Source organism: Leptopilina heterotoma, unplaced genomic scaffold (assembly GCF_015476425.1).
Source record: "Leptopilina heterotoma isolate Lh14 unplaced genomic scaffold, ASM1547642v1 Lhet_369, whole genome shotgun sequence".
NCBI lineage: Eukaryota > Metazoa > Arthropoda > Insecta > Hymenoptera > Figitidae > Leptopilina > Leptopilina heterotoma.
Window position 1 is genome coordinate 9,332 of NW_025111048.1, and position 26,607 is coordinate 35,938.

Below are 26,607 nucleotides of genomic sequence, written 5' to 3' on the forward strand. Positions count from 1 at the left end.
AACAATCGTTACAACTGTTCATTCAGCCATCGTGAATTTGACGAATTGTGTTATTTACAATTATTGAGGCATTTATTTACAGATACAGACATAAGATGTTTGTATGTTTTCCTAACTGATCGTTCAGACAACGTTAATTTGACTATCGGCACCCAAATGAATTTATCTCTAATAAGTTGCTTCTTAATATTTCTTGGGTAAAATTAAAAACATTGTGCAATTCATTTTTTTTAATTTTAAAGTCTTTTGAACCTTTATTAAAAAGTGTTTGACCCCTATTGCACCTGAGTTGCCGTGCAAGGTTTTACTGTACATAAAGTGTCAAGTATGTGGGTAAAGGTTTATGTACTCTTTTTATTCAGTTCATCTTTAAGGACCGTCTAGACGCAAGAGAAAAGGTTAAAAAGGGTGAACATAGAGCGAGAAATCAAAGCCCCATCGACCAGGTGAACTTTTCTATAGGTATGCGCATACATGTGTTAGAAGCATTTCATGTACAAGGCATCTCAATGTACCAACCACTCAGTTTGCGAACAGGCTAAAACTCAGTCAATCCTGAAATTGAGACTTCAAAGGAAACCAGTTCGCTCGACTGATAAATCCTTGAACTTTGTAAAAGGATCTTAAATTTTCCGACTATAGCGCGTCTCTATTCGCTTATGACTTTACTACTCCAACCCTTGCTGAGCCACTTTGAAAAATCATTTTCTTCATAATAATACAAAGGGTGAGAAAAATCCAAGCTGAATAAAAAAGTTTTCCACCAACTTTTATTCTATTGCTGGCACATCTTCTGTCATTTTATGTTCTTCATAAAATTTATTACATTTCTTTGATAGAAAATTTAAAAAAAAGAAGTTTTCCATTAACTGCATACGCAAATAACACAAAACTTTAGGTGACATTACAAAATTTTTAACTTTTTATCGTTTTGCGAATTAAACAAAAAGACATAAATTTCTGACTGTTTTATAAAGAATGATGATAGGCAAACAAGACATTGGCTTTTTGCTTAGTTGTATTTATTCAAAGCGAAGCCAGGGGGCTTGTGAGCTGACAACTTAGCCAAAGTAACTTTTCCCAGTATTCTGGAAACTTCAATTAACTCTGAAATCCCACTAATTATGATAAATGTTCTTTTCGGACTATACACGAACATCGTGCGCAATGTGGAGAAAAAAAAACTTTAAAACCCTTTACTGCTTGAAATTCAGAACAAGAAAATTTTTTTCATAATTATCAAAAAAAAAAAAAAAAAAATTAAATACAAAATAAAAGAACTGATCTTTAATTTTCATTTTTTACTTGATTTGAAAACCCTATCAACGGTAAATAATTATTATATAAAGTTAATGAATATTGCTGCACTTTTGTTCAATTTTGAAAAACTTTCTAAAATCAATATCTATTATAGATAATTTTGGTACCATTGATTATTAATATTTGTTTCCGTGCATCAAAATTGGGTTTCAGAAATGTTGAGAAGGTGAACAAATAGCGCACTTTCATGAAGTTTCTGGGTAATCATGAAATGTTGGCAAATACTAATCTCACGCTCAATTACTTAAATATGAATTTGATATTTAACATCTAACTTTATGGGGCGTTTGTAATCACCGCTGTTAGATATAAAAATAAATAATTAATTAAATATGTTTGAGAAATAGAACATCAGAAGTAATTAACAATTACTTAAAAGTACATACATGTCTAGAGTTCTAATTTAAAAATATAAATTTTTTTCATCAAATACTTTATGAGTGATTAAGGTGACGGTTTTGAGAAAACATGAAGCCCGATGATCAGCATGCCGTAAGTATAGTTTACTTTCAACTGCAAAAATGAAATTGATTTACAATTAGCATAAGATATGATAGTTCCTAATCGAAGCGTTTAAAAAAATCGTTTTGTCTAGATGAGATAATCGATGTTTCGTGTTTTACATTCACAGCTAAAATAATATTCACGCCATCTCTACTACTTTTAAAACCTATAGAGATGTTAGAACAGATAAAGAAACCTGAAATACAAGGCCTAATTCGACTTTAAGAACAGTTTTCTGCATCCAAATTCTGGTATCTTGACCCTTGTCTTCCTCGCCGTCCACTTTTAGGAAATTAGTCGAGGAATTAAACTCCCTTGGTACAAAATCCAAACAAAAGAAACAAAAGAACAAAAATGTGGACCAAGGCGGTTATTCATCGACAATACTCCTGAATGATGACAAAAATTCCGGAATTATAATAAAGTTAATAATATTCAGGGTATTATTATGGGTGGTAACAATTTTTGGGTTGGGTACAAGAAAAAGGTAACAATTTCAAAACTAATTCAAGCTAATTTGGGTGACATAGTAGTTTCCGGTTGGTAGGAGATAGCGAATTCGGGGGAAACATTGCGAACGCGGCAACTCTCGAAGAATTCTCCTTCATACATACGAAGACGAACGTCGTTTTTATCTTTTAGTGAACATTATGAAAACTTATTTTGAAATTAATATTATTGTTAATTATAAAAATTGTACAACGTCATAACCTTTAGTTTATAATTAGGACTACAATTAGTTTATGTTTAATTTTCAGACACTGCCTTTCATCAGCAATGTTTCTGTGTCGATGCAAAATGCAATTGGCGATTAACGAACTTTAGTTAAACACTTTAAACTACCTAACACTCTCTCAGGTCAATCGCCTAAGTGTGGTTATATTCCATTTGAGAGAGCAGACTATCAAGTTAGATTTCATATACCTCGCGTTTAGTTATACAGTTAAGTTGACGTTGGAAACTAGCTCGTTAAGTTTATTAAAAACTGTCACCGACTTGGCAATTGATATTGGTTCGACAATTAATATTTTGATGAAGAAATTAGCACAACCTTTGCGACTTTACTAATTATCAACTTAATCATTAAAAAATGTGATAACCAACATTTATTTATAGATTATTATTTAGATAAAATAATAATTATTATTATTAAAATAATTATGATTTAAATCTGGTATACCTACTTCAAACAAGCATTCATTAATTGCCTAAAAGAATATTGCGTTAAAATTTCACAGTTAACCCTTTACCATCTTCACTTCTGCAAGTTTTCTCTGTTACTGAGGGTTTTATTGGCTTTTTTTTGTGCGCAGAGTTTCCTTTGAAATTCTCTACTGTAAAATGAATATCTCTCCCAACGGACGGGCGACTAGATTAAAATAGTAATCGTAAAGATTAATCCAGTAATTTACCAAAACCTTATCACAAGATTCAACGCAAGAGTAGAATACGAGTCACCAAGCTAATTAATAAGAAAACTTCATCTCTTTATTACCAAACCACTTTGCACTTCGACCAAGTCACTTTCTTACATTTGTATGCCTTAATATTTTTAAAAGCATTTACTTAATAGTTATTAATTATTATATAAAAATTATTGTCTGAAAAAAATAAAACTTCTTTAGTAATGTTTTTAACAAGAAAAATTGTTAATTACTTTAAACTAATATAATAGAATTTTTGAATGAATAAAAAACGAGAAAATTAATAGGATTTGCATACAATTTGGTCGGAAATCATATATGACATTCGTTTTTCAATTAGAGTATTTTCTCTTTGACACAAATTTAAATGAATATTAATTTCAGTAAAAAATGACATCACTACCATGAATCTACACGGTCGTGAATGAAATTGAATTTCTGATGAAGAAAATCCATGGAAATTTAATAACTAATTTCTTTTCTGATGAGTTTTACACGCAAAAGTTTTTGTTTGTTTATTTTGTCTCTTTATTAGTGCAGTAACAATACTCCATACTCTTTTTGCATTGGGACTTTTGGGAATTCTGCTAACAGGTACTTTTCATTCATCACTCCCAATATAAATTATTCAGTTAATTTTAAAACAAAATAAGTTGTTTAATTGTGAGATGAGGGAGTTTTGGGAAACATCAGAGTTGGGAGAGATAATAAGAAATTATGATAATTCATTAAATATGAAAGATTGTGTTTGGATCGAGATATGGAGGACAGATGTAAATCTAAAAGTTTAATTATGCTGCAACATCTAGAGGTGCAATCAATTAAAATTTTTTATTTTAATATTAGATTCAAAATTATATTTTGTCGGAATTGTGAGATGTTGGGCTAAACCATGATAAGTAGTCCCTCTCTCGTTTTGTTATCAGATATTTGTTATATTTTAATTTAGCTAATTTTATCAGATCATCCAAAAACAATCAAATAAGAGATCTCATTGTTCCACGACAATCAACTTCCTTTTGTTGACATCACCTACGGTACAATTTGTCAAGTAGTCCTACTCATGTTTCGTTATCATGTTTTTGTCCCATTTTAATTTAGCTGATTTTACTGGATCATCGGTGAAGCCTTGTATCTGCTTCACAACAGCACTTGCGATTCCAGATCAGGATAGGAACCATCAGTTCCAACAGCTGTACTAATCTTTATCCAATAAATAGATTTGCGAATTTATCACTCGGTAAATGAATAGAGAATGGGAGATGTTTATCAATCTTTCCAAGTCAGGTAGTGTACTTACTAATAATTGTTAGTACAAAAACTTTATCTTCTGTTTACTAACAATTGTGAGTACAAAAATTTTTTACTGGTCCAAAACTATTGCTAGAACAATTCCAATTAAAATCTAGGTCATCAAAATTAATTTAATTCACAATTCATCAAAAGTAACCATAGCCGATAATCAGCAGAAGATGAAAAATTATCTTTTGAGCAACTGTATCTTCTGTTTACTAACAATAGTGAGTACAAAAATTGTTTTCTGCTCCCAAACTATTGCTAGAACAATTACAATTAATATCTGGGTCATCAAAATTAATTTAATTCACAATTCATCAAAAGTAACCACAGCCAAACATCAGCAGAAGATGAAAAATTATTTTTAGCGAACTTTATCCTCTGTTAACTAACCATTGTTAGTACAAAAATTGTTTACTGGTCCAAAATTATTGCTAGAACAGTTACAATTAATATATGGGTCATCAAAATTAATTTAATTCACAGTTCATAAAAAGTAACCACAGCCAAACATCAGCAGAAGATGAAAAATTATTTTTAGCGAACTTTATCCTCTGTTAACTAACCATTGTTAGTACAAAAATTGTTTACTGGTCCAAAATTATTGCTAGAACCATTCCAATTAATATCTGGGTCCTCAAAATTATTTTAATTCATAATTCATAAAATGTAACCGCAGCCAATAATCCGCAGAAGATGAAAAATTATTTGTTGAGCGAACTTTATCTTCTGTTTACTAACAATTGTGAGTTTAAAAATTGTTTGCTGGTCCCAAACCTTTGCTAGAATAATTCCAATTAATATTTAGGTCATCAAAATTAATTTAATTCACAATTCATAAAATGTAACCACAGCCGATAATCAGCAGAAGATGAAAATTATTATTTGAGAAACTTTATCTTCTGTTTACTAACAATTGTGAGTTTAAAAATTGTTTGCTGATCCCAAACCATTGCTAGAACAATTCCAATTAATATTTAGGTCATCAAAATTAATTTAATTCACAATTCATAAAAAGTAACCACAACCGATAATCAGCAGAAGATGAAAAATTATTTTTGAGTGAACTTTATCTTCTGTTTACTAATAATTGTTAGTACAAAAATTTTTTACTGGTCCCAAACTATTGCTAGAACAATTCCAATTAATATTTAGGTCATCAAAATTAATTTAATTCACAATTCATAAAAAGTAACCACAGCCGATAATCAGCAGAAAATGAAAAATTGTTTGCTGGTCCCAAACTATTGCTAGAACAATTCCAATTAATATTTAGGTCATCAAGATTAATTTAATTCACAATTCATAAAAAGTAACCACAACCGATAATCAGCAGAAGATGAAAAATTATTTTTGAGTGAACTTTATCTTCTGTTTACTAATAATTGTTAGTACAAAAATTTTTTACTGGTCCCAAACTATTGCTAGAACAATTCCAATTAATATTTAGGTCATCAAAATTAATTTAATTCACAATTCATAAAAAGTAACCACAGCCGATAATCAGCAGAAAATGAAAAATTGTTTGCTGGTCCCAAACTATTGCTAGAACAATTCCAATTAATATTTAGGTCATCAAGATTAATTTAATTCACAATTCATAAAAAGTAACCACAACCGATAATCAGCAAAAGATGAAAAATTATGTTTTGAGCGAACTTTATCTTCTGTTTACTAACAATTGTGAGTTTAAAAATTGTTTTCTGGTTAACATGAGAATTAATTATTCTAGACCTAAAATTGTCATAATGTTGGAATTTATGAATAAATTTTAATTTTTTAAATGTAAGGTAGAAAAAAAAGTTAAAATTCAGAGAAGGGTAATGTTTTTCCGTGGTTATCGTGCAAGTACATGTGTATAGTTAACATTGCAGTGCAGAAAATCTTTTACATTTTCATTGAGAAGTCAAATTGTGAAAAGACATATGTACAGAGCGGATGTATGCCTTTCAAAACTCGAAGAACGTAAAATATGAAAGGAGAGAAAGAACGAATGGAAAACATGTACCGTATGCATGAAATCACAATTCAGTCCTTGGAAAATTTTCTCTTCAAATTCAAATAGGATTCGAAAAAGGAATCCTCCGCGAACGTTTATATTAACATAAAATAATATTTTACACCAAAAGGGAAAAAAGTTTGCAGATAGAATCATAGAGAAAAAGTGAAATAATAATGTTTATTTCAATGGATTTAAATGGCTGTCTATTGTCTCAATATATTTCCGAGGGTACATTATTATTTTTGTATACGGATAATAATTTATTTTTATTTTCGTTGTTAATTAAAAGATTGTATGTTAAAAAATATTTATTGTTCTTTACAAATATTAAATTTAAAACTTCTTTCGATATAATGTAACAGATGGTTAGAAACTTTTTTCAACTTCAATAAAAAAAAAATATATGATACATTATACTTCAAAAACTGATCTTCTATTTTCACCATTTTTCTTGTTTCCTTCTTTTTCCATTCGATACTTTATACTTTCTAAGAATGTGAAAACAACTATTCTAAAATTTAAAATTTCCCACACGAAACAGAAGCTGGAAAAGTTTTAAGTTACTTTAAGGAACATTTCACACTTTTCTGTGGACTACTTTTTCCTTAATATTACTTCTGTGGTCGTAACAGTTACCGTTTTGATGTCCTTGGAAAATCGTCTAAGCGAGTGGTCGCGATATGAGGATCTTAAGTGTATTCGCAATAAAACTATAGTGTCACAGTAAAGCTTAAATTTACTGCGAAAAAATCTTTTTTAAGATTATATGCATATAAAAGGATTGTTAAATTTTTAATCAGTGATGCTAAAAATTCCTAGTTAGAAAGTTTTTTTAAATAATTTAAAAATTTAAACACAGTCGTAAAACTTATTTAATGCACAACATTGTAAAATGTTTCCTACTTATAATTAAAAAGACAAAATCAACATTGGAGTAAATTTCAGTTTTTTAAATTTAACAGCAGATTTTAATTTGATGCTAAAGGGCTATAATAATAAACCGCGTTGTGAAAAATAATGCAGTGCTACCTTAGACTATTAGGTTCGCCAACATGCGTTTTATGAAGTCGTATATCACATAATTACTCAGAAGCACGTATTTCATAAAGCAATTTGTTATCCCCCTGAGACTAAAAACAACACAGCTTGTAATCTTGTAAATACTTATAAATAAGGCGATTTTCGACATTAAATTACTACACAACTTTCTAGCAATTCAAAATTTAATGTTAAATATCAAAACATTAATATTTTATTAATACTTTAAATTAGAAATTAAACTTTTGTCTGGGAAATTTCTGTAACATATAATTTATGCTAGAAAAAAGATAACTAGCGTTATACAAAAAAAAATAATAATGTACAAAAAATATATAGTTAAACATTCATAATAAATGAATTGAGCAAAGAATTATTCCGTGAAGCAAGAGAGTTCAAAGTTTCTGTTAAAAAAAAATTCCTACTTAGTTCCGACAGATTCATTTCTTCCTGCCCATTTTGATGTACTGAAATTACTCAAGTTTGAAAGTTTACTGACCTGTTGGAAAATTTATTGAAGATCCTTGGCAATTTACCTAAAAGCTACTCTAGTAATAGTTTTACATTTATTTTTGAAAGATTTATTTTACATTCGTAATGTGCTGACAACAATTTTTTTTAATAAATCATAAAACAGGTCAATCTTTTTAGGCTACGTTTTGCTGATAATAAAAGGGATAAAATTAATTAATTAAATTGAAGAAATTAATTTTTTTTTGTTTTCCTTAATTGATTGTAACTGTAGTCGGAAAAAGTTTTTAACATTTTAGTTATATCAAAGAAAGAGAGTGATAAACTTGAAAAAGAAATACGGAAAAAGAATGAGAGGAGAGAACACGTGCTGAAATCGCGAGAGAGGATGTAAGTACAATCAGGAAGACAAAGGCCATTGTCTGGAGCTTAGTGTATACAGATGGAGGGTCGAGGAGTTGCTCCCAATCTCATGTATCCACAAATGTCTGTCGCGGACTGTGGAGTGCTCAACGAAATGGGTCAGGATTTCGTTCTTACATTTCTCGTCTTTTCTTATCCGAATCTTATCTGCAGGATTAAAGTAATAAAGCATCCGAATCGTCACCAAAATTTTTCTTTTCACACAAACCTTATATGATATTTATCATTATAGCAGACTTTATCCTGATATCAACATAGCAATTTGTTAAAATTAATATTCATAATATCTAAAAAGAAATGTATGATAATTTAGGAACAAGGGAATTATGCATAAGCTTACAGTATTACTGCTTGAAGTGGTATTTAAGAAATTTTCTAAAATAATTGCAGATTTAATTTGGCAGATGCTTATATTTCTCAACGACTCTTCAGTGTTGGAAAATAATACACTGGAGAACAATATTGTAATATTAAAGTGAAAACTCAACTCAAAAGTAGTAGAGATGGATTGGTTAATGAGCCTTATGGAAATGTCGAGTTTTTATAGAACGCATCAAACGGTATGTTTTTTTTCGTTCACTTGAATTGGAACATTCTTCCCTCCCAAGCAGGGGTCGATTCTGTAACTTTTCCACTTCCCACTCTCACTTCACACTCCCACTTTCCACCTTTCACTTTCCACTCTCACTTTCCACTTGCACTTTACCCTCTCACTTTCCACTCGCACTTCACACTTCCACTTTCCACACTAACTTTCCATTCACACTTCACACTCCCACTTTCCACTCTCATTTTTCACTTCACACATTCCACTCCCACTTCACACTCCCACAATTCACTATCACTTCCCACCGTTCACTTTTCACTGCTCACATTCACTTTTCACCTTCTACTCCCACTTTCACTTCCCACTTCCTACTTTTACTTTACACCTTCACTTTCCACTGCCCACATTCACTTTCCGCCTTATACTTACACTTTCCACTTACCACTCTCACTTCCCACCTTCCACTACCACTTTGCACTCTCACTTCTCACCTTCCACTCCCACTCTTACTTCCCACATTTGCTTCTCACTTTTCCCTCCTAATGGTGGGATAGTGAAAATTAGGAATGAGAAGTGAGAGTGTAAAGTGGAAGTGGTAGGTGAAAGTGAGAATGGTAAGTGGAAAGTGGGAGTGTGAAGTGAGAGTGGAAGGTGAGAAGTAGGAACTTGTCATTTAAAAAAGAAACTTTCAAATGAGAATTAAATTAATTTCCCTTCCGGGGTCGATTCTGTAACTTTCCCACTCCCACTCCCACCTTCCACTTTCCAGTCTTACTTCCCACACCCACTTCTCACTTCTATTTCCCACTTTTACTTCTCACCTTCCACTTTTCACACCCACTTTCTACTCCTACCTTCCACGTCCTTCCTTCCATTTTCACTTTCTACTTTCTACTCCAACCTTACACTTTCACTTCCTACTTTCTACTCCTACCTTCCACTTCCCACTCCTACTTTCCACATTCTGTAACTTTTCCACTCTCACTTCCCACACCCAGTTTGACTTCCCACATTCCGCTTTCAACTCTCATTTACCACATTCCACTTTCACTTTCTATTTTTAACTCTCACACCCTACTCTCACTTTACACTCCAATTTTACACTTTCACGTCCCACTTTCAGTCTCACACACCACTTCCACTTTTAAATGAAAATACCTGATTAACGATTAAGAGTGCAAAGTAGAAAGTGAGAGAAGTAAGTGTGAGTGTAAAGAAGGTGTGGAAGATAGAGCGTATAAGTGAAAAGAAGATGTAAAAAATAGAAGTTAGGAAGTAAAAGTGGAAGATAATAAGTGAGAGTGGGAAGTGCAAAAATACATAATGTGGGAAGTAGGAGTAGAAAGTGGAAGGTAGGAGTAGAAAGTAGGTGTAACAAGTAGAAGGTGGGAAGTAAAAGTGGGAAGTAGAAGTGAGAGTGGGAAGTGAAAGTCAAAAGTGAGAAGTGGGAGTGAGAGTGGAAGGTAGGAAGTGGGTAGTGAGAGTGAAAAGTAAAAGGTGGGAAGTGGGTGTGGGAGTAAAAGGTGGGAGGTAAAGTGGGAAATAGAATTGAGAGTGAGAAGTGGGAGTAGGAAGTGAGAGTGAACTGAGAGTGGAAAGTGGGAATAAGTAGTGAGAGTGGAAGGTGGGAAGTGAGAGTAGAAAGTGGAAGGCGGGAAGTGAGAGTGGAAAATGAGAGTGGAAGGTGGGAAGCGGGAAAGTTACAGAATCGACCCCTGGTCTCTTAATGCCAGCAATCGAAGTCTATCAAAACACAATCTGGGATACCTTGAATTTCTTATGAACGAAATTTATTATAAATGCAGTTCAGTGTTAACGCAATATTTATTTCATAAAGGGAGAGTAAAAAATAGTATCCAGGTGACATATAGCCCTACTTCCCGTCGAGGAAAAAGAGCGTTATTTACTTTAAAATCAAAACGCAACATATATATACTAAACATAAATAAATTAAAAAAGTAAAACGACTGAAAAATTAAAACAATATTTAACCTACAATGTAATTTATAATTAAATTTTGAATTAATCAATTTCCATGATTAATAGATATCTCCCTATTCATGGGCTTTAAAACTTGTTTCGCATACGGTACGAAGCGACAATAGGACATGATAATTTGCACGTTTCGATGAGCGGATTGACATGCAGACTGCAGTAATAGTAGTGGGTGCAATATATTATCCAACTTAGCTTGATTAACGTCTCGAAATGCTATGCGTTATTGCAGCGTTGAACGCATTCTGCAGCTCTGGGGCTCTAATGGTTTCAACCCAACCCACTCTCTTCTTTACCTTGCTTGTAATTTCAGTGCAGTGTCTGTCATCGACCCTAACAAACCTCATTGCCTTCGTGTCCTTGCGGACAACATGAATATGACGTCTGTTTATTGCATATTTCATCGTAACTTGAAATTCACCATACGCAGTTGAAATTTAATATTATTTTCCTCATAAATTAACTTCCCTTGAAAGCAAGCTTAGTCAAAAATATATTAATTTTATCTATTTACTTAAAGCAACTAAGTATAACCCTGACAAATAAAAGCGATACTTAAGTAAAACAAGTGTTAACAATGTAAAAAATAATATTTAGCCAATTATTATTGAAGTTACTTTGAAAGTTTTAACTTATTTAAATTATTTTAACAATTCTTTGATGCTTGGAAATTTAATTAAGATATCATTAATTTTATTTGAACAGTGGATTTTTATTTTAAAACAAAAACCACAATTTTATAAGTGCGGAAACAAAGGTAATTTAAGAGGATTCCCCGAGCGGAGTTCTGAAAGAAACCATATTAAAGGAGAAAATGCCTTAGAGAGAATTAATAGAGGACAAGCCTTTGGTCTCTAAGGCACAATGCTAAGACGAACCAAGTTCTTGTTATCCAATTATCGTTTAGGAAACCACTGATGAGACATAGTGCATTGCAAAGATAATTGTAAGATACAATGTAAATTTTATCTTACTCAGAATATGTAAAACTGCTTTATCCATAATATGTAAAATTAAATTTTTTTACTTTAATATTAAATTTAAATTAAATTTTGTTTGAAATGTGAGATGTTGGGTTGACCCACGACAATCAACTGCCTTTTTTTTGACATGACCCACGATACAATTTGGCAAGTAGTTCCTCTCTCGTTTCTTCATTATGTATTTGTCCCATTTTAATTTACCTAATTGTCTTGTTCATGGAAATTGGCATGTATAAACCACCCTTATCAAGGAAACTAAAAATATCTTTGGTATTATATGTGAACACCTTGTCTTTTTGATATAAAAACCTCGAATTTGTCGCCTTTAAGTCAGTCAAGATCCGCCACTGAAATTATACTCGTCGTCTTTGTAAAAGTTCTACAAGTGCTGTTAAGCGTTTTTTAAACAACGAAGAGCCAACCCTCATCCAACGTTTAACTAACGCTCAGGAAGCGTTACCTAACGCTCAGACAACCTTCATCCAACGATTAGGAAGCGTTAACCAATGCTCAAACAACCCTCATCCAAAGCTCAGGGGGCTTTCAATCAACGATTACCTAACCTTGAGGAAGGTCGTGTCAACGGTCAACCAGCAGTGGGCCAACATCACCAATCAAATAGTTTTCTTGCATCCGGAAATCAATTGTCCTAAAATCTACACAAGGAATAAACTCTGTGGAAACCAATAGGACGGACCAAGTTCGAGTTGTCAATTCCAAAGATTCTTGTCAAGGTTCATTTTGTACTTGAGATAATAAAGTGTCAACATTCAGTTTTTAAGCTGTTATTTAATGGAGCCTGTTCCCTTAGTTCGAAACCGTCGGTTTCGTAAATAAATAAAATAATAAGTTCTGATCTCCTTCCGGGACATAACACAAATAAGAGAACATTTAATGATACCGATTATTAGAGGCTGCTGTCGGCTGAAAATTGTAATACGTTATAAATCCACCTTTTAGAGTAAAAGAAAAGTTCGTTACACAATAAAACTGTTTGCTGTATCTCGAATCTTGGAATAATTAAACAAATTGTAAATTAAAAGCAGGTTTTATTATTATCAAAGTTAAAATAGTCTTCTTACAATAGAATCATTTTTATTGGAAAATGGTAAAGGATATTAAATAAATATTTGCTTTTGTCAATATCGAGAATGAAACTGCTGAAGTGACATTTTATTTGCTAAGGGTAAAATAAGAATAGTCGATAGATATTTGATTGCATATTGCACTCACATTGACATCGAATTCGAAACGAACTCTCGACAGACTGACGTTTTACAGTTTATTAAATACATTTTTCAAAACCTAGGAGGAGGTTCGCATGTATAGAATAGATTCTCATAAATCAAATGAAAATATTTCTGAGTATTGTAAGAAATATTTTTCTTGTCTCACTGATAAATAAAATATAAAAAAAGATTTTTTCAGCATAGCAAGAAAGTGAAATAAAATAAGTACAATTCTCTTAGAGGGTAATTATATTTACAAACAATTGTTCCTTAGTGAATATTTCAAGTTTTTAAATAAATATTTTCTCAACGTTTATTTATTCTTTTAATTTTTCTTTTTATTCTCTTCCTTACTTTTCCTCAAGGAAACCGCGGGAATATTTGTCTTTTAAGTTTTATTAAAGACGTTATTCGTTACAACACCAGTGACAGAAAAAGAATGTGTGACATGTTTTATATTTGAAAAAAAAAGAAATGATAACCATTTGTCGTCGAAAAAATATGTGCACTGTACATAACTTTTCTCCCGCACATATTATATACAACTCTATGTACTAAAATGAGAAGTTTCGATTTGATGACACTAGTTTCTTGGGAAACTTTTGCAATTTATGGAAATATTAGTACAATAATTTCTGTGAAATGCGTGTGTTACACTTGAATATATTAACATAATTAATAAACGGAAGTTCGTGAAGTGCAAGTCTACTTGGATTTTTTTTTTCATCTCAAAAGTAAGAATGGCTTGTAGAAAAAAAAATGGGTATTGACCAATCCTCCCACCGGATAATGACAAGCAAAAGTTTTACCGTTACAATGCACATATCTTTAAGACTGACAACATTGTGTGAGATGCACCTAGACCGATAACGATATACAAAGAAAATAATATTTTCGCAGCATTGAACACGAAGGAAAATTGCAAACTTAATGTACTTCGAATTACAACATTCATTCTCACTTAACCAAAAGATTTTTCTTAAAATTATCCTGACGATACTAGAAATATATTTATTTTTAATGACACGTATTATGAAATTAATTGCAACCAATCGAAGAATGTTAAATGTAAAAATGGATGAACACAAATCATCAAACATTAAATTTTTGTATATTTAAGCTTTTTTAAATTAGTAGGTTAAGCTACATTTACCTAAGTTTTTAACAACAATTGACGCAAACTGGTAGTGAATCTAACAAAGGATGAATAAAAAAAATCAATTGAATCACAGATACTATTAGCTTCTCTACTTAGTCTAATTATTAAGGGGTTACACCACCCTGAACGCATGAAAATCGGATGGATTTTTAGGAATTTTTTTGACGAAACTATTTGAGGTGGGAATTTTTCCCATTTATTGCTAATTTAATACATATCTTAAGCTTTATAAAGCATTAAATAAAAAATTGTTTTTAATTAAAAACGGCGGAGATATAAGCATTGGCGTGGATCAGTTTTTCCGGAGCACTCCTATAGCATTCTCAATAGTTATTCCAAGATCAACTACACAGGTCACCCTATCTATCTCATCATTATTAATTTCATATCTACAATTAAGCATAGTTTTAATTTTTGAAAAAGAAATTACTGAAAATTTTCTTGTGTTGAGTGTCATATTATTAACTGAACGTTGGATAGTCGACTTTGTTTTGTATTTTTAATAATTACAAAAATTTCTCCAAATTCATACAAAAGTCGAATGAAAATTTAAACTCTATGAATTATGCAATTAAATTAAATAGTCATTATATAAAAATACTAAAAAATTGAGAGCAATTCTGATAGTCCCAATTTCGGTAGCATGATGCATTACCCAAAAGTATATTATGCACTTCCTTTAAACTTCCGTACGTACACAATATTAAGAGGGAAATAAATAATTATAAAATGTTTTGTTGAATATTTTATTTTTGAATATTGTGATAAGTATATCCGGTTTTATTTATATTTATTATAATAAAGCGTAATATCTAACCTAAAAAATCATAGTCGCGTGTGATCTAATTTACACTGTCCTAAAATTACAATAATATACTTATGTCATAAGAAATGTACTTTTCATATGGTAATTGATAATTTGCCTAAAAAGAATTCAATAACTTTCCTTAACTTCCGGTGAGACGATAATTTGTCTCGTTACGATGTTCTCATGATCATGGCAAACGAAAGGCGTGTTTACGTAGCCACTGGACGGTGTGGAATTTATTCCTAGCCGCGTGAACCGTGACTCCTCTTTTTATATTGAACAGGGCCGTGTTCATTTTTAGTCGCTACTTTCAATAAAAAAGTGTAGAAATGTTAATGAATTTCTTTGATAATTAATTTATTTTCCCTCTTTTGAAATTCTTCCCTTAATTTCATTTTTATATTCTTTATCTTTAATTAAGTAATTTTAAACTTTTATAATAAAATATTTCATTTTCACAATTTCGTTTTTAAAGAATTTAATATTTTTGAGAAACATTCAATTATTAATTTACTTTGCTTATTAGGGGAAAATAAATTTTATTTAAGTATATAAAATATCTTCTTCTTTATTAATTCTATGTTTATTAATTTTTATGTGAAGCATTTCAAAAAAACAACGTTTATTAAAATTTGGTTCACGCTCTGTAGTCAAAGCGCGTCAAATTTCAAAATGGCGGATTCAATATGGCGGAAAAATTAAAAAACAATAGCATTTGCTTAAAACTTGTTACTCGGGGGTTTTTGGGGTCGCTGATTACGAATATGAAGTCAGATTTAAAAAATTCAAAATGGCGGATCCAATATGGCGAACGGAAAAATAAAAAATAAATTTAATTAAAATTAATTTTGTTTTTTGCATTGTATAAAACACAAAAATGTTTTCCTAAAGTTTCGAATTCATTTAAAAAAAATATCGAAAGGCGAATATAGCTTTAAGTCGAACCTGAAGCATAACTTGCTATGCAGGAGGAAAAAATTCTTCGCAGACTGCAACAGTGTGACATATTGGACTTTGGCGAGTCGTTGGAGGATTTATAGTGTGACTCTGGAATCGATAATGCTGAGTGGGTTTAAAAAAAGTTTTTTATCAAGGTCTTATATTCTTTTGGAAAAACTTAAAAAGGCGTTTATCTAAAAAAACGCTATTTTCAAAGTCGCTGAACGTGATATCTCAAAAAATAGCGATTCGAACTTTCTGAAATTTCAGTTTAAAAAAAAACTGAAATTTTAGAAAGTTCGAATCGTTATTTTTTGAGATATCATGTTTTTTTGGGGGGAGATTTAGAATATGGGATTTTATTGCATAATTTGTGTTTTATTTGCTTTTGTCATTATTTCGTCAAATATTCATTTTATTAGTTTATTGCACAAGGAAAATTATTTCTTATTTTCCTTGTGTCAAATATAAAAAAGATGAATTGTTATTTAAAAACTAGGTCATATGTTTAAATTAGGGAAATGTAATGTTAAAAATTTTACGTACACACCTGATTGACATGGAGAACACCCTTTTTCTATATCAAAGCTTTCTGCTTCCTGTCTATAGTCTCATTCAGTTAGTCGCACGTTTATAAATTTTGTTAATATTATTCAACACTATATCCGTAAATGTCGGAAATTTTTCTCCATGTCACGAAATGACGAAAGGCAATTTTTAAAATAATGTACTATTTAAAATTGTTCAATCTCTTTATTTGAAAACTTAGGATAAGTTAGAATTTTCAAAAAAAGATTTTTCTTGAATTTTTTAGCATTTTATGAAAGTCTCGAAAATTTTCGCTGAATATTTAAATAAAATAGAAAAAACCTCGTTACATTTTTAGATTTCAGCCAATAACAGCTACTATTCTCAAAAATTACAATCAAATTCAAAAAATATTCGAAATTCAATTATTTTCAATATCTAGTACTTTCATAAAATTTCGCAAAAGAATTCAATTATTTAAAAAAATATTTATAAAATTCTTCAAAAATTCAATTATTTTCATAAACAATAAAATTTTCACAGGAATTCAATTAGTTTAGAATAACATTTTCAAAAGAATTTAAAAATTTCACAATAATCCAATTACTTTCACTAATAATAACGTTTTTCATGGAAATTCAATTATTTAAAAAAAATTTTGATAAAATTCTAAGCAGAAATTCAATTATTTTCATAAATAATAAATCTCATTGAAGAATTTCAATTACTTTTAATACCAACTATTTTATATTAATTAACAGAAAAATTCAATTATTTTTACAAATTAAATTTTCCACAAGAATTCAATTATTTAAAATAAAATTTTCATAATATTTATTATATTTTGAAAAAATTAATTATTTTAAACAATGTTTATTAAATTCTTACGAAGAATTTAATTATTTTCAAAAATAACAAAATTTTTCAAAGAAATTCAATTCTTTTTAAACATTTTAATAAAATTTTTCGCAATAATTCAATTATTTTCATAAATAATAAAATTCTCCTTAGGAATTCAATTATTTTTAAATATTTTATTAAAATTGTTATTTTAAATATAGGTACAAATTAAATTAAATTATTTCGAAACAATTCAATTATTCTTTTAGATTTTAGAGTTCAATTATTTACATAAAAATTTCTTCGACAGAATTAAATTATGTCGATAAATAACAAAATTATTCCCGAAAATTCAATTATTTTGAGGCATTTTAATAAGATTCTTTGCAAAATTCAATTATTTTGAGGCATTTTAAAACAATTTTTTGCAAAATTCAATTATTTTCATAAATAATAATGTTCATCACAAGAATTTAATTATTTTTAAAAGTAATAAATTTCTTCTTGGAAATTTAATTATTTTAAAAAATTCTAACAAAATTGTTCGCAAGAATTCAATTATTTTCATGAATAATAAAATGCTTTTTAGAAATTCAATTATTATTTTCAAAAAAATTTAATAAAATACCACACACCTACATTCAATTATTGTCAAAAATTTTAATATAATTCTTTGTAAAATTTAGTTATTTTTAAAAACTTTTCAAAATTCAATTATTTTCAATATCTTGTATTTTAATAAAATATCGAAAAAGAATTCAATTATTTAAAATTTTTTTATAAAATTCTTCCAAAATACTATTATTTTAATAAATAATAAAATGTCCACAGGAATTCATTTAATTTTGAATAGCATTTTCAAAAAAATTTTCAAATTTTACAATAATTCAATTACTTTCACTAATAATAGGAACATTTTTCATGGAAATTCAATTATTTAAAAATTTTTTTAAAGAAATTATAAGGAAGAATTCCATTATTTTTAATACTATTTTTAAATTAATTAATAGAAAATTCAATTATTTTCACAAATGCAATTTTCCACAAGAATTCAATTATATAAAATAAAATTTTTATATTATTTATTATATTTCGAAAAAATTAAGTATTTAGAACATGTAGAAATCCTTTTCAAATCATTCTAATAAAATTTTTTGCAATAATTTAATTATTTTCATTAATAATAAAATTTTTCTCAGGAATATAATTATTTTTGAAAGTTTTAATTAACTTTTTATAAAATTCTTTGCAAAATTTAATTTTTTTCATAAATAGCAATATATTCATCTTAAAATTCAATTATTTTAAAATTATTTAAAAAAATTCTAATAAAATTTTTCGCAATAATTCAATTATTTTTATGCTAATAATTTTCAGGCATTTTCATTATCTAAAAATGCTTTTTAGAAATTCAATTATTGGCAAAAATTTTAATAGAATTCTTTGTAAAATTTAATTATTTTTAAAAACTTTTCGCAATTCAATTCTTGAATAATAAAAATTTCTCAGGAATTTAATTATTCAAATTAGAATTTGCATAAAATTATTCGAAAGAAATCAATTATTTAAAAAATTTTATAAAATTCTTCGCATGAATTAAATTATTTTTACAAATATTTAAATTCTTTATAATGAATAATTAAATTCGTTGCATGAATTCAATTTATTAGCAGGATAAGAAAAAAGTAAATATTTTTAATGAAAATTAGGAAAAAGTCAGGAAAATAAATAGAATGGAATTTTTGTCAGTTTTGTGAAGTGTCTAAAAAGAGTTTTTTTTATTGTCATGTTTAATTTTTCGATATCTACTTTTTTTTGCTACTTTTTTTAATTTAAAAACTATTTTTTACTACTTTTTTAAAATTAATTATCGTGTGCAAAGTCTGAGTTTACAAAAATACTATTTAGAGTATAAACTTTATTATTAGAATGCATACACCGTAAAACGCCGTATATCGCTATTACGCCTCAAGATTAAATCATTCTTGGATCTCAATTCCCTTAGTTGAACTGTTTTTTTTTCCTCAACTCTTTATTTCATTTTGGTATCCCCTTTTAACTATCTACTTCCATACACTTATCTAACATATAAAACACAATCTTTAGGGAATTCGTATTTTTATTTCACTTTTATCATGCGAATCAAATCTTTACTTGAATGAATCTCTGTTCCGCGCGCGCTCTTTTTCCTGCGCTAGCAAAAAAAAAGAAAAAAAAAATTAAAAGCGTTTGTCTTTGTTCCGAGAAAATAAAAATAAAGTAACCAACGTCTTCTCTCGACTATACTGAATTAAAAAAATATGTTAATTATGGTAGCTAAAAAGGGTATTTTTTTGTTTTTTGATAAATTTAATTTATAAAAATTGAATACATAATCTCGAATTGCAAAGAAAAACATTTAATTTTTATTTAAATTGGATAGATTTTTTAAAATCAATTTTTTCAAGATTCTAAATTGAGACCCTGAATGAAAGCAAGAAAAGAACAAAATTTCAGCAAATGGATAAAAAATATTTGTTAAGATTGTCAAAAAAATTTTGAAAAACAGCAAAAAAAGTAGATTTGCAAAAGAAAAACTTTTTAACATTCAAATTTTTATTTAAATTGAATAGTTTTTTTTTTTAAAATCGATTTTTTCAAGATCCTAAATTGAGACCCTGAAAGAGAGCAAGAAAAGAACAACATTTCATCAAAGAAAAAAGAAAAATATTTGTTAAGATTGTAAAAAATGAAAAAAACAACAGAAAAAGTAGATTTATTCACGAGAATGCTGATTACTTAATTATTTTCGTATATTCTTTATTTTCCGATTTTTTTTTTTTTTTTTTTTTTTTTTTTTTTTTTTGTTGGCGATCAAGACAACAAAGGGAGTAGTAGCACTCGGCGGCGAACCGATAAATGTCTCAGATAACGATATTCCCCGGAGTCAGAGGAACCCAGCAGGTGTAGGATGGGTTCACGGCTCGGTTCACCCGTGAACCCCTAAAGAGATAGGGGGACGAGGAGGCGGGGGAGTGTGAATCCAATCGCCACAAGTGGGGGACAGGACAAGGTCAACGAAACTTATAAAACTACTCGCACAAAGTTTAAATCAAACTAAACCGTGGGTGTCAGTCGTGTGTGCGTGTTTTAGCACTTGGACGGTAATAAAAAAAAAAAAAAAAAATTGGTACGCTAATTTTATTTTTTTTCCTCAAAAAAAAAAAGAACAAAAAAATCGAATGTTTCTTATGAAACTATAGTGAAAATTGTGAATTTGTGATTCGAAGCGATTTTTCAATTGGGCGAAATTTTTGGCTGTTGCTCAAATGATGGTGAGTCTTTTATATAGGTTTTATTGAAATTAGACAATTTTTTTAAATAGTCGATTTAAAAAACACTTTTTTCTTTGAAAAATTAATTTTTTTTACAGAATACTATTTAATAACTATACACAGAAAAAATGATAATCTAATTTTAAGAAGCGCCTACTTAAATAGGAGCCAAGAATATTCCCTACTTGAATTAAGTGGGGCACTTAATTAATAAACTAATTTTAAGAAGTGGAAAATATTCTTGGCTCCTATTTAAGTAGGCGCTTCTTAAAATTAGTTTATTAATTAAGTGCCCCACTTAATTCAAGTAGGGAATATTCTTGCCTCCTATTTAAGTAGAAGCTTCTTAAAATTAAATTATTGTTTTTTCTGTGTAGAACATTAACATTCTTTATACTAACTTTTACTATTTACCATTAGGTAAATAGTAAAATAGTTTCTCGATTTAATATTCGTTTGTACGAGGCTATGATGATGTACCAAAAAAAATGTTACTGATATATTGTTTCTTATTGTTTCATAAAAAAATAAAATCTTGTATTTAAAAATGCAAAATGTCGGATCTAATATGTCGGGCTATATAATTAAAAGTAAATCTAATTTTTTTGAAACCTTTTACACAGGGGTTTTTGGATTTTTTTTTATCGAATTTTATAACAGCAGATTTGATATATTTTCAAATACTTTACACCCTAATGCCTAATGACTATTTTAAAAAACTAGTTTTAAATTCGTATTCAACAACCGCGAAAACCTTTGAGTAAAATATTACAAGAAAATTTAATTCATTTTTAATTACTTGGTCCGCCATATTGAATCCGTCATTTTGAATTTTTGCGAAACTGTTTGGAATTAATCTTCAATAGTGTTGCAGATTAAATTAACACCAAAAAAAGATTAAAATAATCAATTTTGGTGTTATTTTTTACAATGAATGAAATTTTAGTTCATTAAATTTTTTTTATAACTATATAAAACATGAAGATATCGATAACTGCGAGTCTTCGACTCGGAGTGTCAGATTTCTTCATATTTTATAATAATTAAAGATGACCAAGTAATAAAATCATTATTTTATATTTTAAAAAAATCTTTTTCAAAATTATTTTTATTATTTCAATTCAATTATTATTTTCAAAAAATTTTAACTACAATATTCTACTTTATATCAATTATTTTTAATAATTTTCTCGAAAAAGTTCTTTGGCAATTTTCCAATCCATTTGTTTACAATATTAAATTTTACGAAATTTCAATTATTCCTAAATTCTTTAATTAAATGCATATTAGAAAATAAAAATTTCAAATCATTTAAAAAAAAATTAATTTCAACATTCAATTATTTCTAAAAATTCACGCTATATTGCTTTTAATATTCAATTAAATCATAATTCAATCTAAAATTTTAACTGAAATTCATTTTTATGAAATGAAAATCAATTTTTATTAGAAAAATCTACAAGAATTTAATTATTTAAATGTAAAAGTAAATAATTTATTGAATAATTGAATGTTTCTCAAAATTCAATTCTCATAAAGAATTTTATTAACAAATTTTTAAATAATTAAATTTTTTTGGCGAATTTTATTAAAACTTGCATGAACATAATTACTTTTTTCAAGGAATTCAATTATAATTGTATGAAAAATAATTGAATAGCTGCGATGAGTTTTATTATTAGTGAAAATAATTGAATCCTTAAGAAGAATTTTATTACTCTTGAAAATAATTGAATTTCTGCAATAATTTGTAACTTAATATTCTCTGAAATTAAATTTTTTTTTCTAGTATTTTTAACTAATAAATTCTTCAATAAATCCATTATTATTAATAATTTTTAAAAAAAGTTCTTTGAGAATTTTCAAATTCATTCGTTTACAATTCAATTTTACAAAATTTCAATTACATCGGAAATTCTGCAATTAAATATATATATATATATATATATATATATATATATTGAAAAATAAGAACTTGAAATAATTTCAATAAAAATCTTATTATACTTTTAAAAATAATTAATTCTACAGAATTGTTTGGCGAAAATATGAAAAATTAAGAATTTTAATAATTTTAATTTGAAACTTTTTCAAAATATAATTATTTCTGAAAATCTACGTTATTATGCTTTTAATATTTAATTATAATCTAAAATTTTAACTGAAATTCATTTTTAAAATCATTTTTATCAGTAAATTCTACGAGAATTCAATATTATTTAAATACAAAAATAAATAATTTATTAATTTCATGTTTCTTGAAATTAAATTCTCATAAAAAATGTTATCAATAAATTTTTTAAATCATTAAATTCTTTGGACGAATTTTAATAAAATTTTTAAGAATAATTACATTTTTCGAGGAATTCGATTAATATTGCATTAAAAATAATTGAAATTATGCAATGAGTTTTATTATTTATGAAAATAATTGAATTCCTAAAAAGAATTTTATTATTTATAAAAATAATTGAATCCCTGCAAAAATGATATTATTTATGAAAATAATTGAATTATTGCGAAGAAATTTTTGAAAAAAATTTGTAAATAATTGAATTTCTGTAAAAATTTTTATTATTTATGAAAATAATTGAATGTTTGCGTAGAATTTTATTCGAATTTTTTTTTTTAATAATGGAATTCTTTTGGAAAATTTTATTGAAATAGTAGATATTGAAAATCATTGAATTTTAGAAAACTTTTGAAAATAATTGAAATTTTGACAAGAATTTGATTAAAATTTTGTAAAATAATTGTATATCAGAGAAGGATTTTATTATTTATAAAGAGAATTGAAATTTTTTTTAAGTGGGACCACTTAATTTAAATGGAGAATATTCTTGGCTCCTATTCCTGAGACGTCGTAGTAGGTTTCAAATAATTTCCCTTATATGGAAACTGAAGAAGGTGTTGAAAATAAGAGTGACATGAGAAATTGAAGTTTCATGTTTTAAAGGACGTGGTGGGCGTTATAGTGGCAAGGGAAATGATAGAGATTGGAGGCTAGAATGGTCTGAAAGATAAGTCGACCGATGAGTTTCTTTAGCCGTCAGGACTGGAAAATGCAATTACCTTTTCCAGTGGCGAGTCTGATGGAAACTGGATTGAACAAAAATCGCTACTCTTTCTAATTGGGTACGCGATCCTTTTCGTGAACTGTCTAATGCAGAAATCGACTGGAAGAAATAGTATCCTGAATTGCAATCATTAATTAATTAATTAGTGAAGTCAACCCTAACTATAATCACGAAACGCGAACGATTCTTCCTTACAATTCTTTTTTAATATTTCATTTAGCCTTAGAAAGATTTTTTCTGATTTTCAACTGGGGTAATTTACTACCCCAGTTAAAAATCAGAAAAAATCTTTTCATTTCTAATTTGAAAACATTCCACTAAATTTTAATGTCAAAATTAAAATAGTATTTTCAGAATATGTTACAAAGTTCAATAAACTTATTTCCGAAAACCATTTCCGCTTATATTTCCACATAGATTAACCCATTTTTCAATTCAGAAAATTTCTGGAAATTACATCCGGAAATGTTGCCCAACATAACTTTTCAAAGCTTTTGAATCAAATATTAAAGCAAAAAGGGAATTATTTTCTCAGTAAAAAAAAATATTGGAACTTTCTTCAATTTATATAACCCTTTTCATTAGAGAATCCGCAATGTCCAAGAAAAATTTTCTTTTAATTGTTTGAGAAAACTTTGCTTGAAAATTTCAACGTTAATTTCGTACCACATTTATTGGCGGTCGACCGAAACGAAAAGAAGTCGAGAAGACCAGTCAGTAAAGAGAGAGAGAGAGAAAGAAAGAGAGGAAAAAAAAGAAATGAAAAGGAAAGAGGAGAAAAAAAAACAAGAAGAAAAAGTAACACAAGGAGTAGAAAGAAAAGTGGCGGAAGAAAGCTTTAAAAGACGTCAGGCACGCCGGTGCAAAGTTAAAAGTAGGTCACTGAGCTTTTTACTTGTTTGAAATTTTTTTTATTCCCTCCCCCCCCCCTTTTTGCAGCTTGTTAAAATAATTGTTTTCTCAGGAGTTTTAATTTGATGTTTTGTTCCAGAGACACTCGACTCAGGAAATGTAAATTATTTATATTCATCTATATTACAACAGGTGTATAATATAGATTGAATTTGTCATGCAAATAATTGTTTGAATAAAACATTTTTCTTTTCATTTGAGAATTGATTCGTTTGTTTTGGACGCAATTAGTGAATATTTTCATAAAAAAAGAAAAATTTTGATTATCAGAAATAATTTTCAATAATCAATTAAAAATGAATGTTTTTCAACAAAAAAACAGTCGCTGCACAGAAAAAACGATAATTTAATTTTAAGAAGCGCCTACTTAAATAGGAGAAAAGAATATTCCCTACTAAAATTAAGTGGGACACTTAATTAATAAATTAATTTTAAGAAGCGCCTACTTAAATAGGTGTTAAGGATATTCCCTACTAAAATTAAGTGGGGCACTTAATTAATAAACTAATTTTAAGAAGCGCCTACTTAAATAGGTGCCAAGCATATTCCCTACTTAAATTAAGTGGCTCCACTTGAATTAAGTAAGAAATATTCTTACAATAAATATTGATATTCTAATTGTAAGAATATTTCCCACTTAATTTAAGTAGGGAATATTCTTGGCTCCTATTTAAGTAGGAGCTTCTTAAAATTAGATTATCGTTTTTACTGTGTAAATCAGGAATAGAATATAGAAAAATATATGGAAATTAGCCTAAAAATTATTTAAAAGAAAAATATATTGTTTTAAAAAAAAAGATGTACTTTTGAAAAGTGATAGTTTCAAAAAGGGGGACAAAAGAAATTTCTGGCAAAAGACTTTAAAAGAATATTTCAACTTGTCTCATGATATAAATTTTTATTTAAAAAGCCCATCTTAAACTTTTCATTCACTTGGCGTATAAACTAAAGCAAGGGCTTCTATAAAATACTTGGGAAAAGTACTTTTACGAGTGAAGAGAAGTAAAAAGGAGAGGGTGAGGGAGAAAGGGAGTGAAGGTGGGTTAAGGTGGTCGTGATAGAGGGGGGGGGGGGGTGAGGAAGTAGGTACGAAATACGAATCGAGTAGAGATGGGAAATGAGAGGAAAGAAGTTCCGGCTTCGTTGCGATTCCATCGGCACGAAATTACTCCCGGAAACTCCATGGTCGAGACTTCGAGCCCGTATCGCACTGCAAAGTAAACCCAATCGATCTTTGAGAACTCTCGACAAAACACCGCAGTCTTTTTCAACTTTCCCCTTGTTTCGTCCCTCCCCATGTATCTTTAATCCATCCCACCCCTTCTTGATGAGGGTATTTTTTATCAAAAAAAAAAAAAAATAAAATTTTATAGAAAAAAAAATTTAATGTAAATATTTCACCACTTGTGAAAAAGAATGTGACGAATTCAAGTCCACTATGAAATATATTAGCAATTTAAAACGATATGTGAAAACTCTGCCTCTTCGTGTAAACTGATCACGAATCTAAAGTCAGATTTTCAAAAATCAAAATGGCGGATTCAATATGGCGGTTCAAATATTTATTTTGGGCCTTCATGTTTTTATTGTTTTTACAAGGATTTTCAAGAATAAATTATGGAAAATATTTTTTTAAATTATTGTGTTGCATTGATACTTTGACTAAAAAAAAATTTTTTTGCATCAAAATTAAAATAAATAAATAAATAATACAATGCTGTTATTTTAACGAAATGCCACTTTTGCGAATCGCCATTATTACGAATTTGCGAAAAGTCATTTTTTCGAATTGTCATTT

The 26,607-nt window shown here is 28.4% G+C and overlaps 1 protein-coding gene across 1 annotated transcript in view; it reads left to right on the forward strand.

Annotated features, from left to right (window-relative positions):
* Positions 1 to 20,583: 20,583 nt before the first annotated feature.
* LOC122505754 (eukaryotic translation initiation factor 3 subunit A) overlaps positions 20,584 to 26,607 on the forward strand; it is a 34,713-nt gene continuing 28,689 nt past the window's right edge. The window contains exon 1 of the mRNA XM_043617567.1: positions 20,584 to 20,820. Within this exon, the coding sequence (XP_043473502.1) occupies positions 20,815 to 20,820 (6 nt within the window). The 5' untranslated portion in view covers positions 20,584 to 20,814. The remainder of the gene's footprint in view (positions 20,821 to 26,607) is intronic.